The sequence below is a fragment of the Ammospiza nelsoni genome, chromosome 15 (assembly GCF_027579445.1).
Source record: "Ammospiza nelsoni isolate bAmmNel1 chromosome 15, bAmmNel1.pri, whole genome shotgun sequence".
NCBI classification, from domain to species: domain Eukaryota; kingdom Metazoa; phylum Chordata; class Aves; order Passeriformes; family Passerellidae; genus Ammospiza; species Ammospiza nelsoni.
The window spans coordinates 16,825,535-16,842,445 of NC_080647.1; the positions used below are offsets into that span (position 1 = coordinate 16,825,535).

At 45.1% G+C, this 16,911-nt stretch overlaps 1 protein-coding gene across 1 annotated transcript in view; it reads right to left on the reverse strand.

Annotated features, from left to right (window-relative positions):
* The window catches only part of TRPC5 (transient receptor potential cation channel subfamily C member 5), a 72,094-nt gene that overhangs the window by 36,582 nt on the left and 18,601 nt on the right, over nt 1–16,911 (reverse strand). The window contains exon 3 of the mRNA XM_059482972.1: nt 1,137–1,473. Within this exon, the coding sequence (XP_059338955.1) occupies nt 1,137–1,473 (337 nt within the window). The remainder of the gene's footprint in view (nt 1–1,136; nt 1,474–16,911) is intronic.

Sequence of the window (16,911 nt, forward strand, 5' to 3'; positions counted from 1 at the left end):
CCCATCACAGTGCCTCACCTGAGCACCCTCAGCACACAGACACCTCCTCCTCTGCCCAGCTGCCCAAGCCAGACTGCAATAAGAGCCTCACATGTAACTTCAGACAATCAACACTCCTCCTCCTCCTCCTGCTGATATCAGAGCACTTGATGCTGATGTGGCCGGTGATTATCAGCAGAGAGTGAGCCTTATCTTCCCTCTCCTGCATTCCTGCAGCTCATCTGGGAGGAATAAACCAGGCTGGGAGCAGGTCAGGGAGCAGGGATGGCAAAGCCAGGCTCTGGGCACTGCACAGGCACAGGACAGAGCCAGCACAGCAGCAGGGACACTGTGTGTGACCCAGGAGCTCCTCCCAAGCTGCTCCTCTCCTCTCACCCAGCCTGGGGAGGCAGGAGGGAGTGCACCGTGCATCTGTCACAGTGCACTGGGGTCATGGCCAAGGGCACATCAGGTGGCACAGAGCAGCAGAGCAGCCCTGGGCCAGCAGGAGCTGCTGCTGCAGGAGGAGCCCAGCTGTTCCAGCTGTTCTGTGCAGCTCCTGCAGCTGCCTGACACAAATCTGCACTGCTGGGCCTGGGAGGGGGCCCCACAGCTGCTGTGGGGGAGAGTCAGGCCCTACTCAGTGGGGATTTATGGGATTTACCTAGAACCCAGGGCAGGATTGGGTGTGGGATTTGCCTAGAACCCAAGGCAGGATTTGGTGTGAGATTTATGGGGTGTACCTAGAACCCAGGGCAGGATCGGGTGTGGGATTTATGGGCTGTACCAAAAACCCAGGGCAGGACTGGTTCTGGGATTTACAGGATTGGGTCCGGGATTTACAGGATTGGATGTGGGATGTACCAAGAACCCAGGGCAAGATTGGGAGTGGGATTTACGGGATTTACCTAGAAGCCAGGGCAGAATTTGGTGGGGGATTTACGGGATCAGGTATGGGATATACCAAGAACCCAGGGCAGGATTTGGTGTGGGATTTACAGGACTGGGTGTGGGATTTTCAGGATTGGGTGTGGGATTTACCTAGAACCCAGGGCAGGATCAGGTGTGGGATTTACAGGACTGGGTGTGGGATTTTCAGGATTGGGTGAGGGATTTACCTAGAACCCAGGGCAGGATCAGGTGTGGGATTTACCTACCTAGAACCCAGGGCAGGATCATCCACTCCACGATGGTGGGAGGCGGCCCCTGCATGTGGAGGTCAGTCCTGACGATGTGCTGCGACGCCAGCAGGAGCATGAACAGGAAGGTCAGGTAGGAGCCGGTGTGGCAGATAAACTTGATAAATGGCTTTTTAATGAACAGTCCCAGCCTGCTCTTGGGTGCAATCAGGTATGCCACGGACAGCACGGGGAACAGCAGCCCAATGGTGACACAGGTCAGGAGTTTCACTGCCCAGTGTTTCCTCCTCCAGCCTGGAAAGCCGTCGTACCACAGCGTCGCCAGCAGCTGCTGGCAGTTTGGCTGAGCAACAAACTGGGGAGGAAAAAACAAATAATAATTATTAAATTATTACTGACTGGTACGTCACTCCCCCTCACTTATGTGTTAGAGCCCCCTCAGATTATGTTTGGGGCCAGCTATGGGCTGGAAAAGCACATTTTGGAGATAAAGGGAAAAAAGGAGGGAAGTTTCACTCTTCTTTTTCTATGTAGGATTTAAGATTCCTGTTGGGAAGGATGAAGTTTGACAAGAAAGTCTCACAGATATGTGTGCTTAGCAGAAAGATTTTTAAATGTAGAGTCTGATGAAGGAATAGAGATGGAAGCAAGTTTTGATATAGAAAAAAGAATTGCTGAGCCAGTCTTACTGGATAACCAAGGAGGCAAAGGATGTGTTAGTTAGAAGGGGTTTTTATGGCTTAGAGCAAAGGATAAACCCACCCCAAACAAGAAGATGTTTTTACCAAGCAGGAAGAGAGCACAGGCAAACAAGTCAGCAAAGTTGCAAGTAGAAAAAAGGTCTCAGAATTTTCCACTGCAAGAAAACTGAAAAACAACTTCTAGCTTAAACTGTAATGTACTGACTTTTAGTGATTGGGGAACAGTAACATGAATATGGTAATTACAGTAATTATGATAGGCTATAGATAAGAGTTAAGGTATAGATTGCTTCTTCTGTATGAAGATGCTCAGCAAAGAAAAGTCTATAATGCATTGTGACCAAAACCAAAGGGTGTCCAGGCCTGCCTGCAGCTGGGGCTGACAGCTGTAGGCACAGCTTTGTCACCCATGACCCTGGATTCTGTAACCTCTTGGATACAATAAAGTGCATTTTGGAGAGCCCTTGGAGTCCCACATCCCTCATTTTGGCTCTTACAGATTCCTTCTCATGGAAGAAATGTTTTTCTCCTTGCAGCATCCTTCTGCAGATCAGGCACTCACCACACACCCAGCCTCGTGCCAGAGCAGCACCAGCAGGATTACTACAAGCTGTTTCTCTCCCCATGTGTTGGAGCACGTTCCTTTTCACAATGTTTCAGGTCCAGACTGCCTGGAACAAGTCACTGTCAGCATCCTAAAGGAGTGACTCAGGGATGAGGCAGGAGGGAAAAGGTGCAAAGCTCTGAGAGTGTTGTGTGAGAGGGAGAAGCGGAGTGTGTGGAGTGCTGCAGAGTGTGTGTGTGTGGGCTGGCATGAGACAGCCAACAGCAGCCTGAGGTGTGGCCAGGTGACACCTGGCGGGAAGCAGGACAGCACACTGGGGACCTGCCTGGCTGCTCAGCAAGGGATTAAACAGCTGTAAAATGCAGCAGGGATTAAGCAAAAGCCAAAATTAATCTAAGTGACATTTGACAGTTCACTTTCACTCTGCGAAAAACAGCATTGTGGTGGTGGTTTTGTGCATCTCACCCACACCACACCACACAGGCTCAGGGTGCAACTCCTCCAGGCTGCCCTCATCCCAAACAGCCTCTGGGATTTCAAACGTAGCCGTGGTATTTCTGCTCAGTGCCAGAAGGCTTCATGTTCCTGGTTATAGCTGGACAGCCCTGTCACAGACATCTTTTCATGAAAATCCTTTCCTTGGGATTTTTTCCTCCTGAGAAGCTGTGAGGCCTCAGGAACAAAATGTAAACAATGGTTATCTGCTGCTGTGGAATGCAACAGGTGCATCTGGGATGGGCTCATGTTGGATGTTTGTAATTAATGGCCAATCAAAGTGAGCTGGCTCAGACAGAGAGTCTGGGACAGAAGCCTTTGTTATCATTCTTTCAGATTCTATTCTTAGCTTAGCTAGCCTTCTGATTAAACCTTTTCTTCTATTCTTTTAGTATACTTTTAATGTAATATATATCATAAAATAATAAATCAGCCTTCTGAAACATGGAGTCAGATCCTCATCTCTTCTCTCATCCTCAGACCCCTGTGAACACGGTCACACAGCCCCATGGTTCTCAAGCCTTTCCAGACCCAGAACTAACCAAAGATGTCTACAAGACCAAGACAACTCTCTTTTTCTTCAAAAATCTTTAGCCCACACCCAAATCTTTTAAAGACACCAAAAAAAACTGCCCAGTATTGGGAGGACTTTTAAGCACAGTTCTCAGAATGCTCTAAACAAGCAGAGCACTGGCACTGCCATGCTCAAAATGACTAAACCAAGGTCAAACAAAAGGACAAATTAGTTGCTTGTTCTGATGAAGTCATTCACTTCTGTAAGTATTTTTAGATTTTGATAATACATTTTATATGTCTTAACAGGCTGTTTACATCAGAATCACACCATTTTTGGACTGGGTAGCTCAAATCTATGGAATGACCAAAGCTAGCAGAGAAAATAAGCTCTCCAAGGGAACTATCTGGCATTTATGAAGCTGGATTTTGATGTGTTATTACAACAATAAGCTCTTGATTACTTCTGCATTGGCACATAACTGAAGACACTCTGCTCCAGAGGGCTTGGGAAAATAATATCAGAAGAGTGTGTGATTTGGAATCAACCAGCACATGCAGCAGCTGAAAATGGGCCACAGCTCGTGGGGTGATGGTCTACAGAAAAAGCCAAGACCTGCTGCTTGTAGTGATGAGAAAATATTGTAAAATCCCATATATGGGGAGAATGAGCATAGAGTCAGAGAAGCCCAGAACGGTTTGGGTTGGGAGGGACCTTAAAGCTCATCTCATTTCCACCCCTGCCATGGGCAGGGACACCTCCCACTGTCCCAGGGTGCTCCAAGATCCATCCAACCTGGACTTGGGACACTTGCAGGGATCCAGGGGCAGCCACAGATGCTCTGGACAGGTAAGAGAAACAATTCCACAGAAACTGGAAAACCACCAGGCAGTGATTGGAGTTTGTCTGTGTTGAACTCTGATTTCAGAAGGGTCAGCGCTTTGTGTTTAAAACCTGGAAGAAACAAAGAGTTGCACTGCTCTGTTTTCTCAGGAGCTGTTACTGGATGTGTTCTGCAGTGACTCACAGGGCAAGAGATGCTGCTGCTTCTCTGAGATGAGGCACAACTTTTTCTTTTTTTAATTTTTTTTTGACGGAGAAAATGTTATAAACACATTTTCTCTTTATCACATATGATAGAAGGCTCTGAGGGGAGAATAAAACTGTTTTTCCCTTGAGTCAAAGTCAAAGTCATTTGAGAAATCAAATGACTGTATGTTCCTCTGGTTGCTGTGCAACTTGCAAGCATCTTAAAAGTGCCTCTTCTCTGCCTAATAGCTCATTTCTAAAATCTGCTTTCTCAGTTGTATCTGATGTTAGTTCTTCAAATGGAGACAAATTCACACATCATGAAAGAGCAGCTTTAAAGAGCAGATTGGCAAAAGGGAATGGAAATGGAAAAAGCCATTAAATTTTCCAATCAAGCTGATCCCAACCTCAATGAAAATTGCCCAAGGGAAATTTAAGCACACCACACAAAGAGACTCCCTAATGTCATAAACCACCAAATGCTGTGTTTATTAAAGGTAAGGCCAAGCACTTACCAAAGTTGACTTTTACTAACTTGTATTAGTCCAACTTATTAATCACAGATCTGAAATCAGTACACACTGATGCTTTTATCTCCAGTAGTGCAGCTGGCTGAAAAATAAAATTTCCAGTGTGCAGAAACATTGGAATTCTGAATTATAATGAAGAGGGAAACCAAGCCACTGGTGTGCTGCCTAAAGAATTTATTGGTTTATGGTGAGTTTGCTCCTAGGTGCTGTTAACTAAACTAAACCCCCAAATTCATTGACCAGACTAAACCACTGAATGCTCAACTTATTAAAGATTGTCTAGGAGTCATAGTGCTAAATCAATTCACACAAAATACAAAAGTACATTCTTTTAGGTGTGAAGTACCCTGAAGCTCTGATAATACTGTGGAACTTTTGTTATCCTCCATAATTTCAAATTTCTCCATAAGGTTAAGGAAATTTCTACTTTGCAAATAGCAGAGCAGAGAACTGGAAAAGCAACTTGACATCTTCAACACCACTTTTACCAAGGCTTTTCCTGAGCAAAAGTTAATTTTCCAAAGTAACCCCAAATGTGTTTTTTTCACATTTTTGCAAAGCCTTTCATGGGCCACAGCCTGAAATAGTGCCTGTGTGTATCACAGCCTTTTATCATTCCACATGAATGTACCGTGTGTGACAGCATTTGGCATCAGTCAAAGTTTCTGCACAACAAAAAGGGTTTTTTTCCTAAAAACCTGCATTTTGTCCCAGTTTTGTGGATGGGCCAGAGTCACAGGCAGATGCACTGCACCAGAAGCTCTGCTAGGAGAACACATGGCTAACAAACACTATTTCGCCAACACTTGACAAGCATTTTATCCAAGGACTGCTGCATTTCAGGAGCCTCCAGTCTGTACCACCAACAGCAGCACAAGGCATCACCCCACAGGCAGGATGGAGAATGTTCTGACAGCTGCACCAGTGAAAAGCAATGTCACCAAGAGGTGGCATTTCTGAGCATTTCTGAGCATTTCTGCATTTCTGCTCAGCTCAGTGCATGCAGGAACTGAACATCTGATGCTGTGCAGGGTTTGATTGGGCTAGAGTTAATTCTCCTCACAGCAGCTGGGTTTGGTTTTGTGCTGATAACCCAGGGGTGTTTGAGCTCTCCCTGAGCAGGGCTTGCACACAGCCAGGGCCTGTCCTGCTCCTCACCCTCACCATAACCTCTAAAACCCTCTAAATAACCTAAAAATAATCCTCTAAATAACCTCTAAAATCCTGACACTCTTCCATCAAAATTCACGGGTTTAACAACTTCAAGTTGGATTGGGTTCAATATTTAAATGAAAAGGAGGAACTGGGGGGCACAGCCAGCACAGCTGATCCCAGGGATATCCCAGACCTGATGGCATCACCCTCAGCACACAGAGCTGGGGGAGAAGGAGGAAGGGGGAACATTCTGGGTTTGTCTCCCCAAGTCACTGTGACAGCGATGGAGCCCTGGGGATGGCTGAGCTCCTGCCTGCCCATGGGACACAGTGAATGAATTCCTGCTTTTGCTCTGCCTGCACACATGGCTTTTGCTGCACCTGTTCAAGCTGTCTTTATCTCAGCCCACAGCTTTTCTCACTCTGCTCTTCCAGTTCTCTCCCCATCCCACGGCAGGAGTGGGCGAGTGGCTTCTGGGGCTGAGCTGCAGCCTGGGGTTAAAGCACCACAGAAGGACCTGTGGTTGTACAAAACACTGCCCAGCGTGGTCCCCACCTGCAGATGCATTTCTGGAGGAGCTAATCCCAAAAACAAACTCCTTGCCCATTACCTGTTGAGCAGAACCCGTCCCTAGCTGAAGATACAGTTCACAGGGAGGTAAGATAACGCCCCTGTGATACTTGCGAGCAAGGTGCTGAGTCTCCTGGCTTTTGAAAATGGGGATAAATATCTTTTCCTTTCCAAGAAATGAGATCAGCAACTCCAGTCATAGTTGGGAAGCACTCTAGAGATTACTGCAGTACAAAGTCTTTTATATTCTCTCCTTCTTCTCTCAGCCTTGCCAGGGTCTTTGTGTAACATTTGGCTCGCAGGTGGATTGTGCTATTAGAGAATTTCATTTTCAATGTTCATCACGCTCATTGCCACATAATCCTATACCAAGGGGGATATTTTTAAGGGGAAAAAAGGCAACTGCTGGATGGAGTGTCTTTTCCTTAACAACTAGTCTTTACTGATATTTTTAAGTCACCTAAATTCCACTTCTCAGGAATTAAATACTTTCTGCATGCTGTCAAACACAAAAATTATGTCCCACCCCCCCTCCCCTCATCTATGGGGAAATCCCTGATCTCTCACAGTCATCAGTAATTTAGGATCAGACACAGATGGGTTGAGATGTGAATGCCTCAGGGAGCAACTGAAATAGCTCCCTGATAGACATCACAGGGGCTGAGCACAGCATCCCTCTGCCTTTATTCTGATTATTGTGGCTGCTGCCAGCAGCCTCTTGTTTGGAGTTTGCTGGAGTTCTTGTCGCTGCTCTTGCTGCGGATGGCGAGAGCGAATCCTCTTCATAGATGAATAACCACTAATTTGGAACTGCAGAGCTCTGTCTTAATCAGCAGGACCCAGTTCTTGTATCAATTAACTCCAGCAGCTCCCATAGAGGTCACCAGTGAGAGCCAAACACAGCCTGGGAGCCATGAAATCACCTTTGGTTCCTCCCAAAGGTCAGAGCTCACCAACATCCCTGCAGCCCAGAGCTTCTCAGACCTGCAAGGCTACTGGGTAACTGTTCCAGATTGCAAGGCAAGATGTTTCCTATTACCATCTGTAACAGAAATATATCTATACAGATGTATAGCAGATTACCTTTGTCAAGTCGGCAATTTGCCTTATCTCTCTCTTTGAGTGACCACATTCACTCCTCTCTTGGGAGGGGACATCTGCTGATAACAGCTATTGAATGTCACTGCATGGCTGATAAGAACTACAGCATCCCACTGGGAGATGTGAGCCCAGAGGGAGGAGCCAAGCATTCCTACCCAGATATAATCCAGAGGTTTTGAGACACCAGCACGGCTTCTCCACTGGATTGCCCAGAGGAACAGCAGCTGCCTCTCCTTCCCCTGGATCTTCAGAGGAAGAATCCATCCTTCTCTCCAGGATCCCTGCTCCAGCAGAACCACCCCTGACACTGCAGGAGGGCTGAGCCACAATTCCAATGGGACTGCTGCCAACACCCTGACCCACAGGGTGTCAGGCTGGGTTCTGACTCTGTCAATGTTGTTCTAGTGTACTGCATTGTTTGTTCTATCCTTTTTTTTTTTTTTCCTTTGCTTATTAAAGAACTGTTACTTCCTGCTCCCATATTTTTGCCTGAGAGCCCCTTAATTTAAAATTTATATAAAATTTATAGCAATTGGGAGGGATGGGGAGGGTTTACATTCTCCTCCTGCCGTCCTTAGCAGACTCCTGTTTTCCAAACCAAGACAGTAACACTGCATGGTGCTGGCCTCCACCATTAAAGCCATTCAGGTTTTGGAAAGGCAGATTTTCTCAGATTTTGCAGCCTGTGTGCAGTGTCTGATGCAGCAGCATATCTCAGTGAGGTCTCTGAGGAATGCAAGTTCCCTGTGAATCCCTGTCTCCCATGAGAAGGAGAAATGCCACTGCCATTCTCCACTCAAGCAGCACCACGTACTTCCAGGGCCACACCAACCCCTCTGCCTGCATTTTTACCAAGAACAAGATCTTCTGAGGAAGAATGGAAACATGGTGGTTGCAGCAGGCTGATTGCTCTTCAGGGAAATTCCAGTGGGCAATATTCAAAGAGCCTCATTTCTAAATTAGCCCAAGACAGGAGAGAGAAACTCTGTGTGGCCTAATTTGATGGCTGCAGCAGAGAGCCAGTGAGCCCTGTGAGACCACATATTCCAGAGGAGAAATGCCAGCCTCCTCAAATTTGCAGTGTTGCAAACAGTGAGATGAATAAGGAAACCCTCTTTTGTAGCACATTTCTTTTTAAAGTTCAACCTTGTTAATGACTGCAAAGTTATTTACATTCTGCTGCCGGAGTGTGAGCTGCAGAGGGTAAACACCTAATGGCTGTTCATCCTGTTAATTAAGTACTTTCTGCAAGAGGAACGAGAAAAAGAATAAGGAGAAATGAGACAAAGTAGTTGGAGAGGGGGCTGTGTGATGTGGGGGAAAGGGACTACACAACTCAACATTCCTGATCAGACACTTCCAAGACATGACAGCTTTTTGCAGGATGAATATCCTATCAAAACCATAGCTGTGAGGAGCAGCAGTGAAGCACTGATGAAAATCCAAGTGGCAGCATTCCTGCCATGAAGGAGATCACACAGCTGAGCTGGACCAGCCCTTCAAGGAAACCAGGTGCTACCCAAACTGCTCCAACCCTCAGCTAGCGAATAAAACAAACTCCAGATCCTCCACAGATGAACATATGGCCTCAAATTAGACAGGAATTTAGTTTAATCTGTTCTTAAAATATTTTAAATTATGATGACACATGAATCTCAGCTAAAGGTCTCTTATCCATAATAGATCTCTCTGGTGGTAGCAGACATGAACTCAGCACAAGTGGCAGCAATTGGAAATTCAGCAGTGAGGTGAATGCTGACAAAAGGAAAGAGGGAATAACCTCTAAAATCCTGCCACTGTTCCATCAAAATTCATGGGTTTAACACCTTCAGGTTGGACTGGCTTCAATATTTAAATTAAAAGGTCCCACATATCCTAGGACAAAGACAGATGCTTGCAAATCCTGCATACCAACCCATGGAAGAAGCAATTATAAAGTCTTTAAGCTTGAAATTAAATCCATCTCTACCCCGAGTGCTTAAATGTGTGTTTAGCTGTAGGTTTGTATTTGTGGCCTGTGTCAGCAGGATTTGGGTGCATTAATTCTGCTCTGAGCCAAGGCAAGGTGCTCTTGGAGCAGAGACGCCCAGCAGAACAGATTCCTCTGGGAACAAGAGCCCAACAGAACCAGGATGTTAAATACTTTAATAAATATAATAATAATGCTTTCCAGTATTTATTCCAGCAGACAGCTATAGCTGATGAATAAATCTATCATTTAAAGGGATGTATCCCAGCAAACCTCTCAGGATCCAGCTCTTTTACAAAGATGCAGGAGCTCTGGGCTGGCTTTCCAAAGGCAGAGTGCTGAAGTGACGAACAGGAGCAACACAGCCCACAAGGAGTTAATTCCAACACATACCTGGGTCCCAAGAGCTGAACAGGGGATATCAGACACAGAAGCACTGGAAAAACACTAAAAAGTGTTTAGAGACAAATCTACCAGCGTTTCCTGAGTGCTCTTTCAGGCAGCACTTCAGGAGTTACAGGTTTTGGCAGTGAATATACTGGGAGCTCTCAGGGGCTAGGGCAGAAGTGGGGAAGGTGTTGACTTTTAAGTAAAAGGCTGGGCACATTCTCTAGTGAATTACTAACATTTACATTAAATGAGTGATAAGTAAAGCAAACATGAAAATTTTAAAAGCCATTTACTAGTATTTTAAAATACAAACTTACTTTACCCGATTAGTGTTAATAAAAAGTCCCAAAATTAGTTTTCCTTTGCCTCCTTTCTGTCCTGAGACACGTTTACACTGAAACTGTGTAATTTTGGATTCCTTTTCCTTTCTGCCTTACCTTCTCCTGAATGAGTAAATGTATTCCAATATCCACAAAAGAGCAGAGTAGCAGACTACAAACACTTCTCACCTCCCCGGGAACTCCCAAAGGCTGCCCCTGCTCCTGGTTGTACCACCCTGGCAGAAAATACACTTTGCTGAGGGAAGTTTGCTCAGCCAGGTGGGGTTTGGAGAGAATAAGAACAAAAACTGCAGTCACAGCTTTTAAATGTCAGTCTGCACAAGAGCTCAGTCTGGGGGGGTGTCATGACAAACCCATCTATTCATCTCACTTCTCCTGGAGCCACCTGTGAGGTGGTGGCTGAGAACAGTCACCACTGAGATGGTGATGGACCTGATTTGTACATGAGGTGAGAGGAGTCAGTTCTCTTCTGAAAGGAGCTTCATAACTCACTTCTCTAAGCCACAGGAGTGAAGCTGAAATTCTCAGAAATCAGGTAAATAACAATGATCACTTCTTAGTCCAAACGAGAGTATCCATGCCCACAGTTTTTCCCCAGAGTTTATTACTTCAGAGTGTCATTCAAAGTATGAAATAACATGATTTACTTTTCTCCACTGACATAAAGCTGACTTTAAACACACTTCAGCCCTTCAGATGTGGGCACACTGAACACTTGGCTGTTACCACACACCAGGCATCACTTGTCCTCTCCAGTTCCTGCTGTCTATAGAAAGCCCATCAATCATGTCCTGTACTTTGGCTTTGGCTTCACAAGCTTCTTCTCTGGCTGGCAAGGAGACTGATGGGAAACATGAAGTTTAGGGAACTGTCAAACTCACTAAATCACTCTTGAATGCTGTTAAAACAGTGGCGACCTCTTTAGCTTTCAACATATTTCCCATCTTTGTCCAGGAGATCATTAAGTAAGAGGAACAAGACACTAAAAATTACTTAAAGAATGATCCTGGCATTTTCTGCCCACTTCACATCACCATAATGCAATCCAAGTCCTTGTCCTTGACCTACATACCAGTCTTAGGGTGCTTTTTCAAATTGGTGCATGAAAAGATTAGTCAGAGATGATTTTGCTGTCAAAAGACAGTGTTCTGCAGCTCTGTTCAGTGACAGCTGCAATATGTGGCTAACCTTCATCAAGCGAGAACGCTTCGGCGTTACGTGAACGATGTACCAAATAATGCTGCTCCCTCAATAAACACTCCAGCCCACTTTGTCAGACCACTGAACCATCAGCCCTCTGAATATTATTTCTTCTTCCAAGTTCAAAGAGGAGTTAAGATTTAAGAGTTAAGATTTAAGAGCCACTTGTCCTGATTTTTGTAACGCGCCGATGCAGCCGTACAGGTTAAATTTCTGTGACGATTTCCCAAACTGCACAAAGAGATCTGGCAACTGCACAAGCCCGTAGAGGAGGGGCTCTGAGTCATGCACCACCAGTGATCAGCAGGGATGGCTCTTTTACAGTTGCAAATATAGACAAATATCCCCTCCTGCCACCCCAAACTCTGCCTCTGAGGCTGCTGATAACAGCTCAGTTAGTGCCACGTTCACACAAGATTATCCAAGGTGGTCAAGTGCTGCTGGGATGGAGTTTGAGAGAAAACAGCTTCATTTAGCACAGGCCACTGCTCACACACCAGATGGGAACACTGCTGCAGACAACAGTGAACAAATGAAAGGATGGCTGTTGGAAAAGGGAAGGTCACATTTGGACACTCAGTGCTTTTGAAACCACCAAACTTACGTTCAGGTTTGTGGCACAGGACAGACCACACCATCCTCACCATGGAACACACTACGGCATATCAGCGTTCCAGACCACCAGAAACCAAGAAAAGCATCCACAGGGAGCAGCTCCACTTCCCTCACCTAGTCCTAATAAAGATCTTTTCACGACCTGATTTCCTTCTAGAAATCTGGGAGTAAAAGCCTCTTTATTACTCTTCTGAGCTGTGCAGGCTCAAGCAAGACTTTTCATTGTGCCTTTGAAGAGCGCAATACAAATATTCAGCCCTCTATCATTATTCCTCCAGGCAGTATGGCAAGAAAACAGACAAACCCACAGGAGAATAACTGAGCTTTGCCTGCAAGCAAAGAAAGATCTGTGGCCATCCATCAAGATACCTGAATGGCTTTCAAATCGGGTAAACAAGGTGCAGGCGAGGAGCTTTGATTCTCACAGACCTCGCACTTCATTCCTCATGCATCTCTGATATTTTTATAAGCTCTTTTTATACACTAAGTGAAGTGCCCTCAGAAATTTCCCAGGTTTATGCATGCTCCCTGGAGAGGGATGCTGTGCTTCTGACTGCAGCCACACACTTGACAAGAGTCAAGACACAGCGGAAAAATATGCGGAATGGCAGGAGTGATTATTCATTCACTTCAGAACTGCATCTCAGGAGGTGCTTGTCTATGTAAATGTCCTGGGAAAAAAAATTAAAAAAGGAACTGAAGCTGTTGAAGCTTCATCCTGAGGAGAAAAACGGCAAAGAGCACTGGTTTTTAAATTGGAAAAGCAAACAATTCTGCTTCTGTCCTTTCCTGCCATTGATTAGAGCACAGTGAGGAGATATGGGGGTTAAGGGTTTTTGAGAAGGAATTTCTCTGTGCACTCCTTTGATCTAATTCTGTGGAAGTGCTAAGCAATAGAGTCATAGATAAAATAATGGGGTTTTTTTCTGAGTGCCTTGCATTGTGCAGGCACATAAACTAAACCTGCCCAGCTATTTGCCAGCACCAGAAAAACACATTAAAACCCCCACTACTGTGATGTTTCACTTCGTTTTGGAGATGGGAATGACCTGTGATGGAGAGCAGGAGAGCAGGAATAAGCTGAATGTGTATTGCTGCTCTTTTGGCTCAGCAGAATGTTAAATATGAGCAGAAATCTGCCCTTTTAGACCTGACTCACTGCTACACTGTGGATGTTTTACATTATTGGCAAAGGAAAAAAAACTTAAAGGACATCAAAATTTTCTTTGCCTGCTGCCTCTGCTCTGATTCCCTAAATCAGACACATACCCTGAATACACAACTGTGCTTTACAGGACTGGCAAGATCCTAAGAGATGACTTTTCCCTATCTTTTCTTGGAAATGCAAACAAATTAACAAATGTAGAGCTAATTTGGTGCCAGGAGAGCACAGTGAAGACTGATCCTCAACAGCTGAGCTCTGCCTTTTCCTATTAGGCCCTCAGTACCCTTTCTCCTTCCAAAATTAGTCATGAATAAAAGAACTAGAAAAGGGATAATATGAAGACAAATGCCACACACTACAGAACATTTATGAAAAGCCTGCTGGTCTCTTAGACCTTAATTACTGCAATCCTTGGCAAATAATTTCTTTAACATTGGACTGAGAGAACTGATGTGTCTGTGCTGGGTCTAACTCATTGTGTTCCACAGTGTTTTGTGCTGTCCTCATTTTTTCCCCAGATTTTGGGACTGCCATGCAATCAGATATCACAACTATTAAGTCCTTCCCATCTCCTACAGAAATTATCACAGTGAGTTGAAACTGAGTACACAGCCATTCTACACTTCACATGAGAAGGGAGAGGGAGCTTGAGAACATTGCACAGCATGTTTTTACCATTTAGTGCCATAAAATATACTACAAAGCTACCTTAGGGCCCATTTTAATCTTTCCTGTGTAATTGATTTTTTTTTCTCCCCCCATTCTGTGTAAGCAGTAATTTACCTTCTAGGATTTACAGGCTTATTAAAAACAAACAGGAAAAGCAACAAATTTATTATAGCTCCATTGTTTTGGCCCTCCTCCAAAGAAGAATGGTCTTCTTCCTCATGAGCAACACGTTTCTCAGTTTACAAAATATTTAGCGCATGTCATGTTTGGGAGAAATCAAAATTTCTAAATTCCAAGGGGATTTTTGGGAAAAAACCCCAACAAAACATAATGGGAGATTTTTCTTGCCTTTGTAAAGACAAACCCCATGATCTCTTCACCCATCTCCCCTTGAGAGCTTCTCTGAGAAGAACCTTGAAGTTGACCTTATCTGCCTGATAAAGCTGAAATGGAATAATTTCATATTTTGGGGAGAAATTTTCAGGTTCAGCTTCATTTCACTCAAAAAGAAAAAAATCTGCAGGAAATTTGTCTGAAATCAATATGAAATTACACATTCTTTGTGCAGAATATAGACAACTAAAAACTGTAGTAACAATTGACACTCCAGAAAATGGCACAAACTCCATGGTGGATTCTTCTCTTAGGCTACCAGAGATTTGACTTTATTCTTTGTCAATTTTCAGGTGTAAAAACCTTCTCCATCCAATCCAATCCAATCCAATCCAATCCAATCCAATCCAATCCAATCCAATCCAATCCCATTTAACGTTAAGACATAAAAAGCTTCAGCAGAACAAGATGATCTACTTTTAAAAGTCTGCTGTTTTTCTCTGCAGAACCTTCTTTCATAAAAACCAAACTCCCTTCTGTTTTCCTTCCTGTCCCCACAAAAATCCTCCCAGTCTGATACTCTTCAGTCAGGACTGAAAAACATTTCTCATTGTCTCCCTGGCAAAGGTTCCTACTCATTTTCTCAGAAGCTGGCAAGGGTGTTTGTATCTTGCTTGATGTTTTGTGTTGTGCTAATTGCCACGATAAGATGGCCTAATTATTATGGTAAGAAAACCCCAGCCACCCTGCAGGATGCTTCAGGGTTTTGTGAATAACCAGGTGGGATGGAAGGGATCAGCAGCTGCTTCCCCAACCTCATTCATTTGCCCCTGCCCACCAGTATTCCACCTGAAAAGAGCACTGACTTTAGCTGGCAACACAGAGCGTGTTTGCTATCATTTTTAGGCTGGAACTGTCATGAATATGTCACAAAACATGGAATTGGTCCATATGCTTGGAATTCAGTCAAATACGCCTTAAAAAAAAAAAAAAAAAAAAAAAAAAAAAATAAAAGCTGTCAAGAAAGCAGGCAACGATTAAAAAAATTAAAATTAAAAAAGCTCCAGCACTGTTCAGCACCACGTTTCAAACACAGTGAGCTGCTTCAGCAGCTCCTGAGTGTGAACACAAGACAAGAGCAGGCACAGATTGACACCTGGATGTCACCAGTGACCCAGTGGGACCAGCAGGGACCTGCACACAGGAGCACTGGGGTGATCTGGAGCTTGTGCCTGCCAGGCCAGTGCACAACCAGAAGCAGAATGTCTGCTCCTTCTCAGTTCCAATGAACATTGACCTGATTACCTGGGCTGCCCTTCTCCAGAGTAACTCCTCACTGCTTGTCCATGTCCCTAGAGCACTTGTGGTGTTACCCAACCCTGTCACAGAGCAAAACCCAACCTGACATGACACCAGCGAGCTGACATTCCCCCAGAGCAGCCCAGCAAGAGCAGGGAGATGCCAAGGGATGGATCCCAGGAAGTTTGAGGCTTTGGCTCCAGCTTATTGCATGGAGGGGCTGGCACTGGGGGGCACAACATGAAAGGAAATCTGCATTTTTCACCTCTCAGCCCTTCACACCATGCTGGGTCAGTGTTGGATGAAAAGAGGAATGTGGCAAGATCTTCTGCCACTCAGGTGACCCTTCAGACACAGAAGAATGTAATGCACATTGAAATTCAGTTGAATTCCTCCTTCAGATAACCCGGACCATCGCTGGCCAACAGCAATTTATCATCTCCTAAATTCTGTCTGGATTTGGAAAGAGAAAGGAAATCCAGAGCCAACTAATGAAACTGCTGTCAGCATTCTCCTGGGGTTTGTGGCCTTTATTGAATCAATTTATAAATCTGTGGATCTGAGGGCTTCTGAAAGGCTCTGTGCCCTTTAGCTGAAGTGTGGCTTCCCTCTCTGGAACTTGGGGCAGGAGTCTGAATTTCTGGGAATTGCTGCTCAGCTCCTAAAACAGAGATGGGTCAAGAACTGAGGATCAAGAGGTGTCACAGGTGCGAATAAACACTTGCACCACATGAGTGTTTTCACAAGACTGCTGGTAATTTGGAGACCTGGGACCCTGGGAGTGCCCCCAGCCTCTCCTGCTCTCTTTAGCTGCTGTCACATCTCTGGCCCTTTAGAGTTGGTGCTGAATGGGTGCCTGGAAGTGCTTGGTGGCTGCAGGAAGTGAATTGTGTGCTGTATGATTTCCATGAGGGAGCCAGGCAGCCCCTTCAAGCTCTGGGCTCCTGTACAAAAGCAGCCACTGGGAAAAGCTTTCAGAGTGAGCAGACCTGGGAATGTCTGCAGGCTGTTCTTTGCAGGGGCACAATGAGCTGGGATTCAAGTGGCTCTGAGACAGAAATTATTGGTGCTGTAGAAGCCACAGCCCACTGCAGCAAGCCCCAGTCCTGTTACCCTCAACTGCTGTCAGATTCACGCTGTCACCAAGGCACC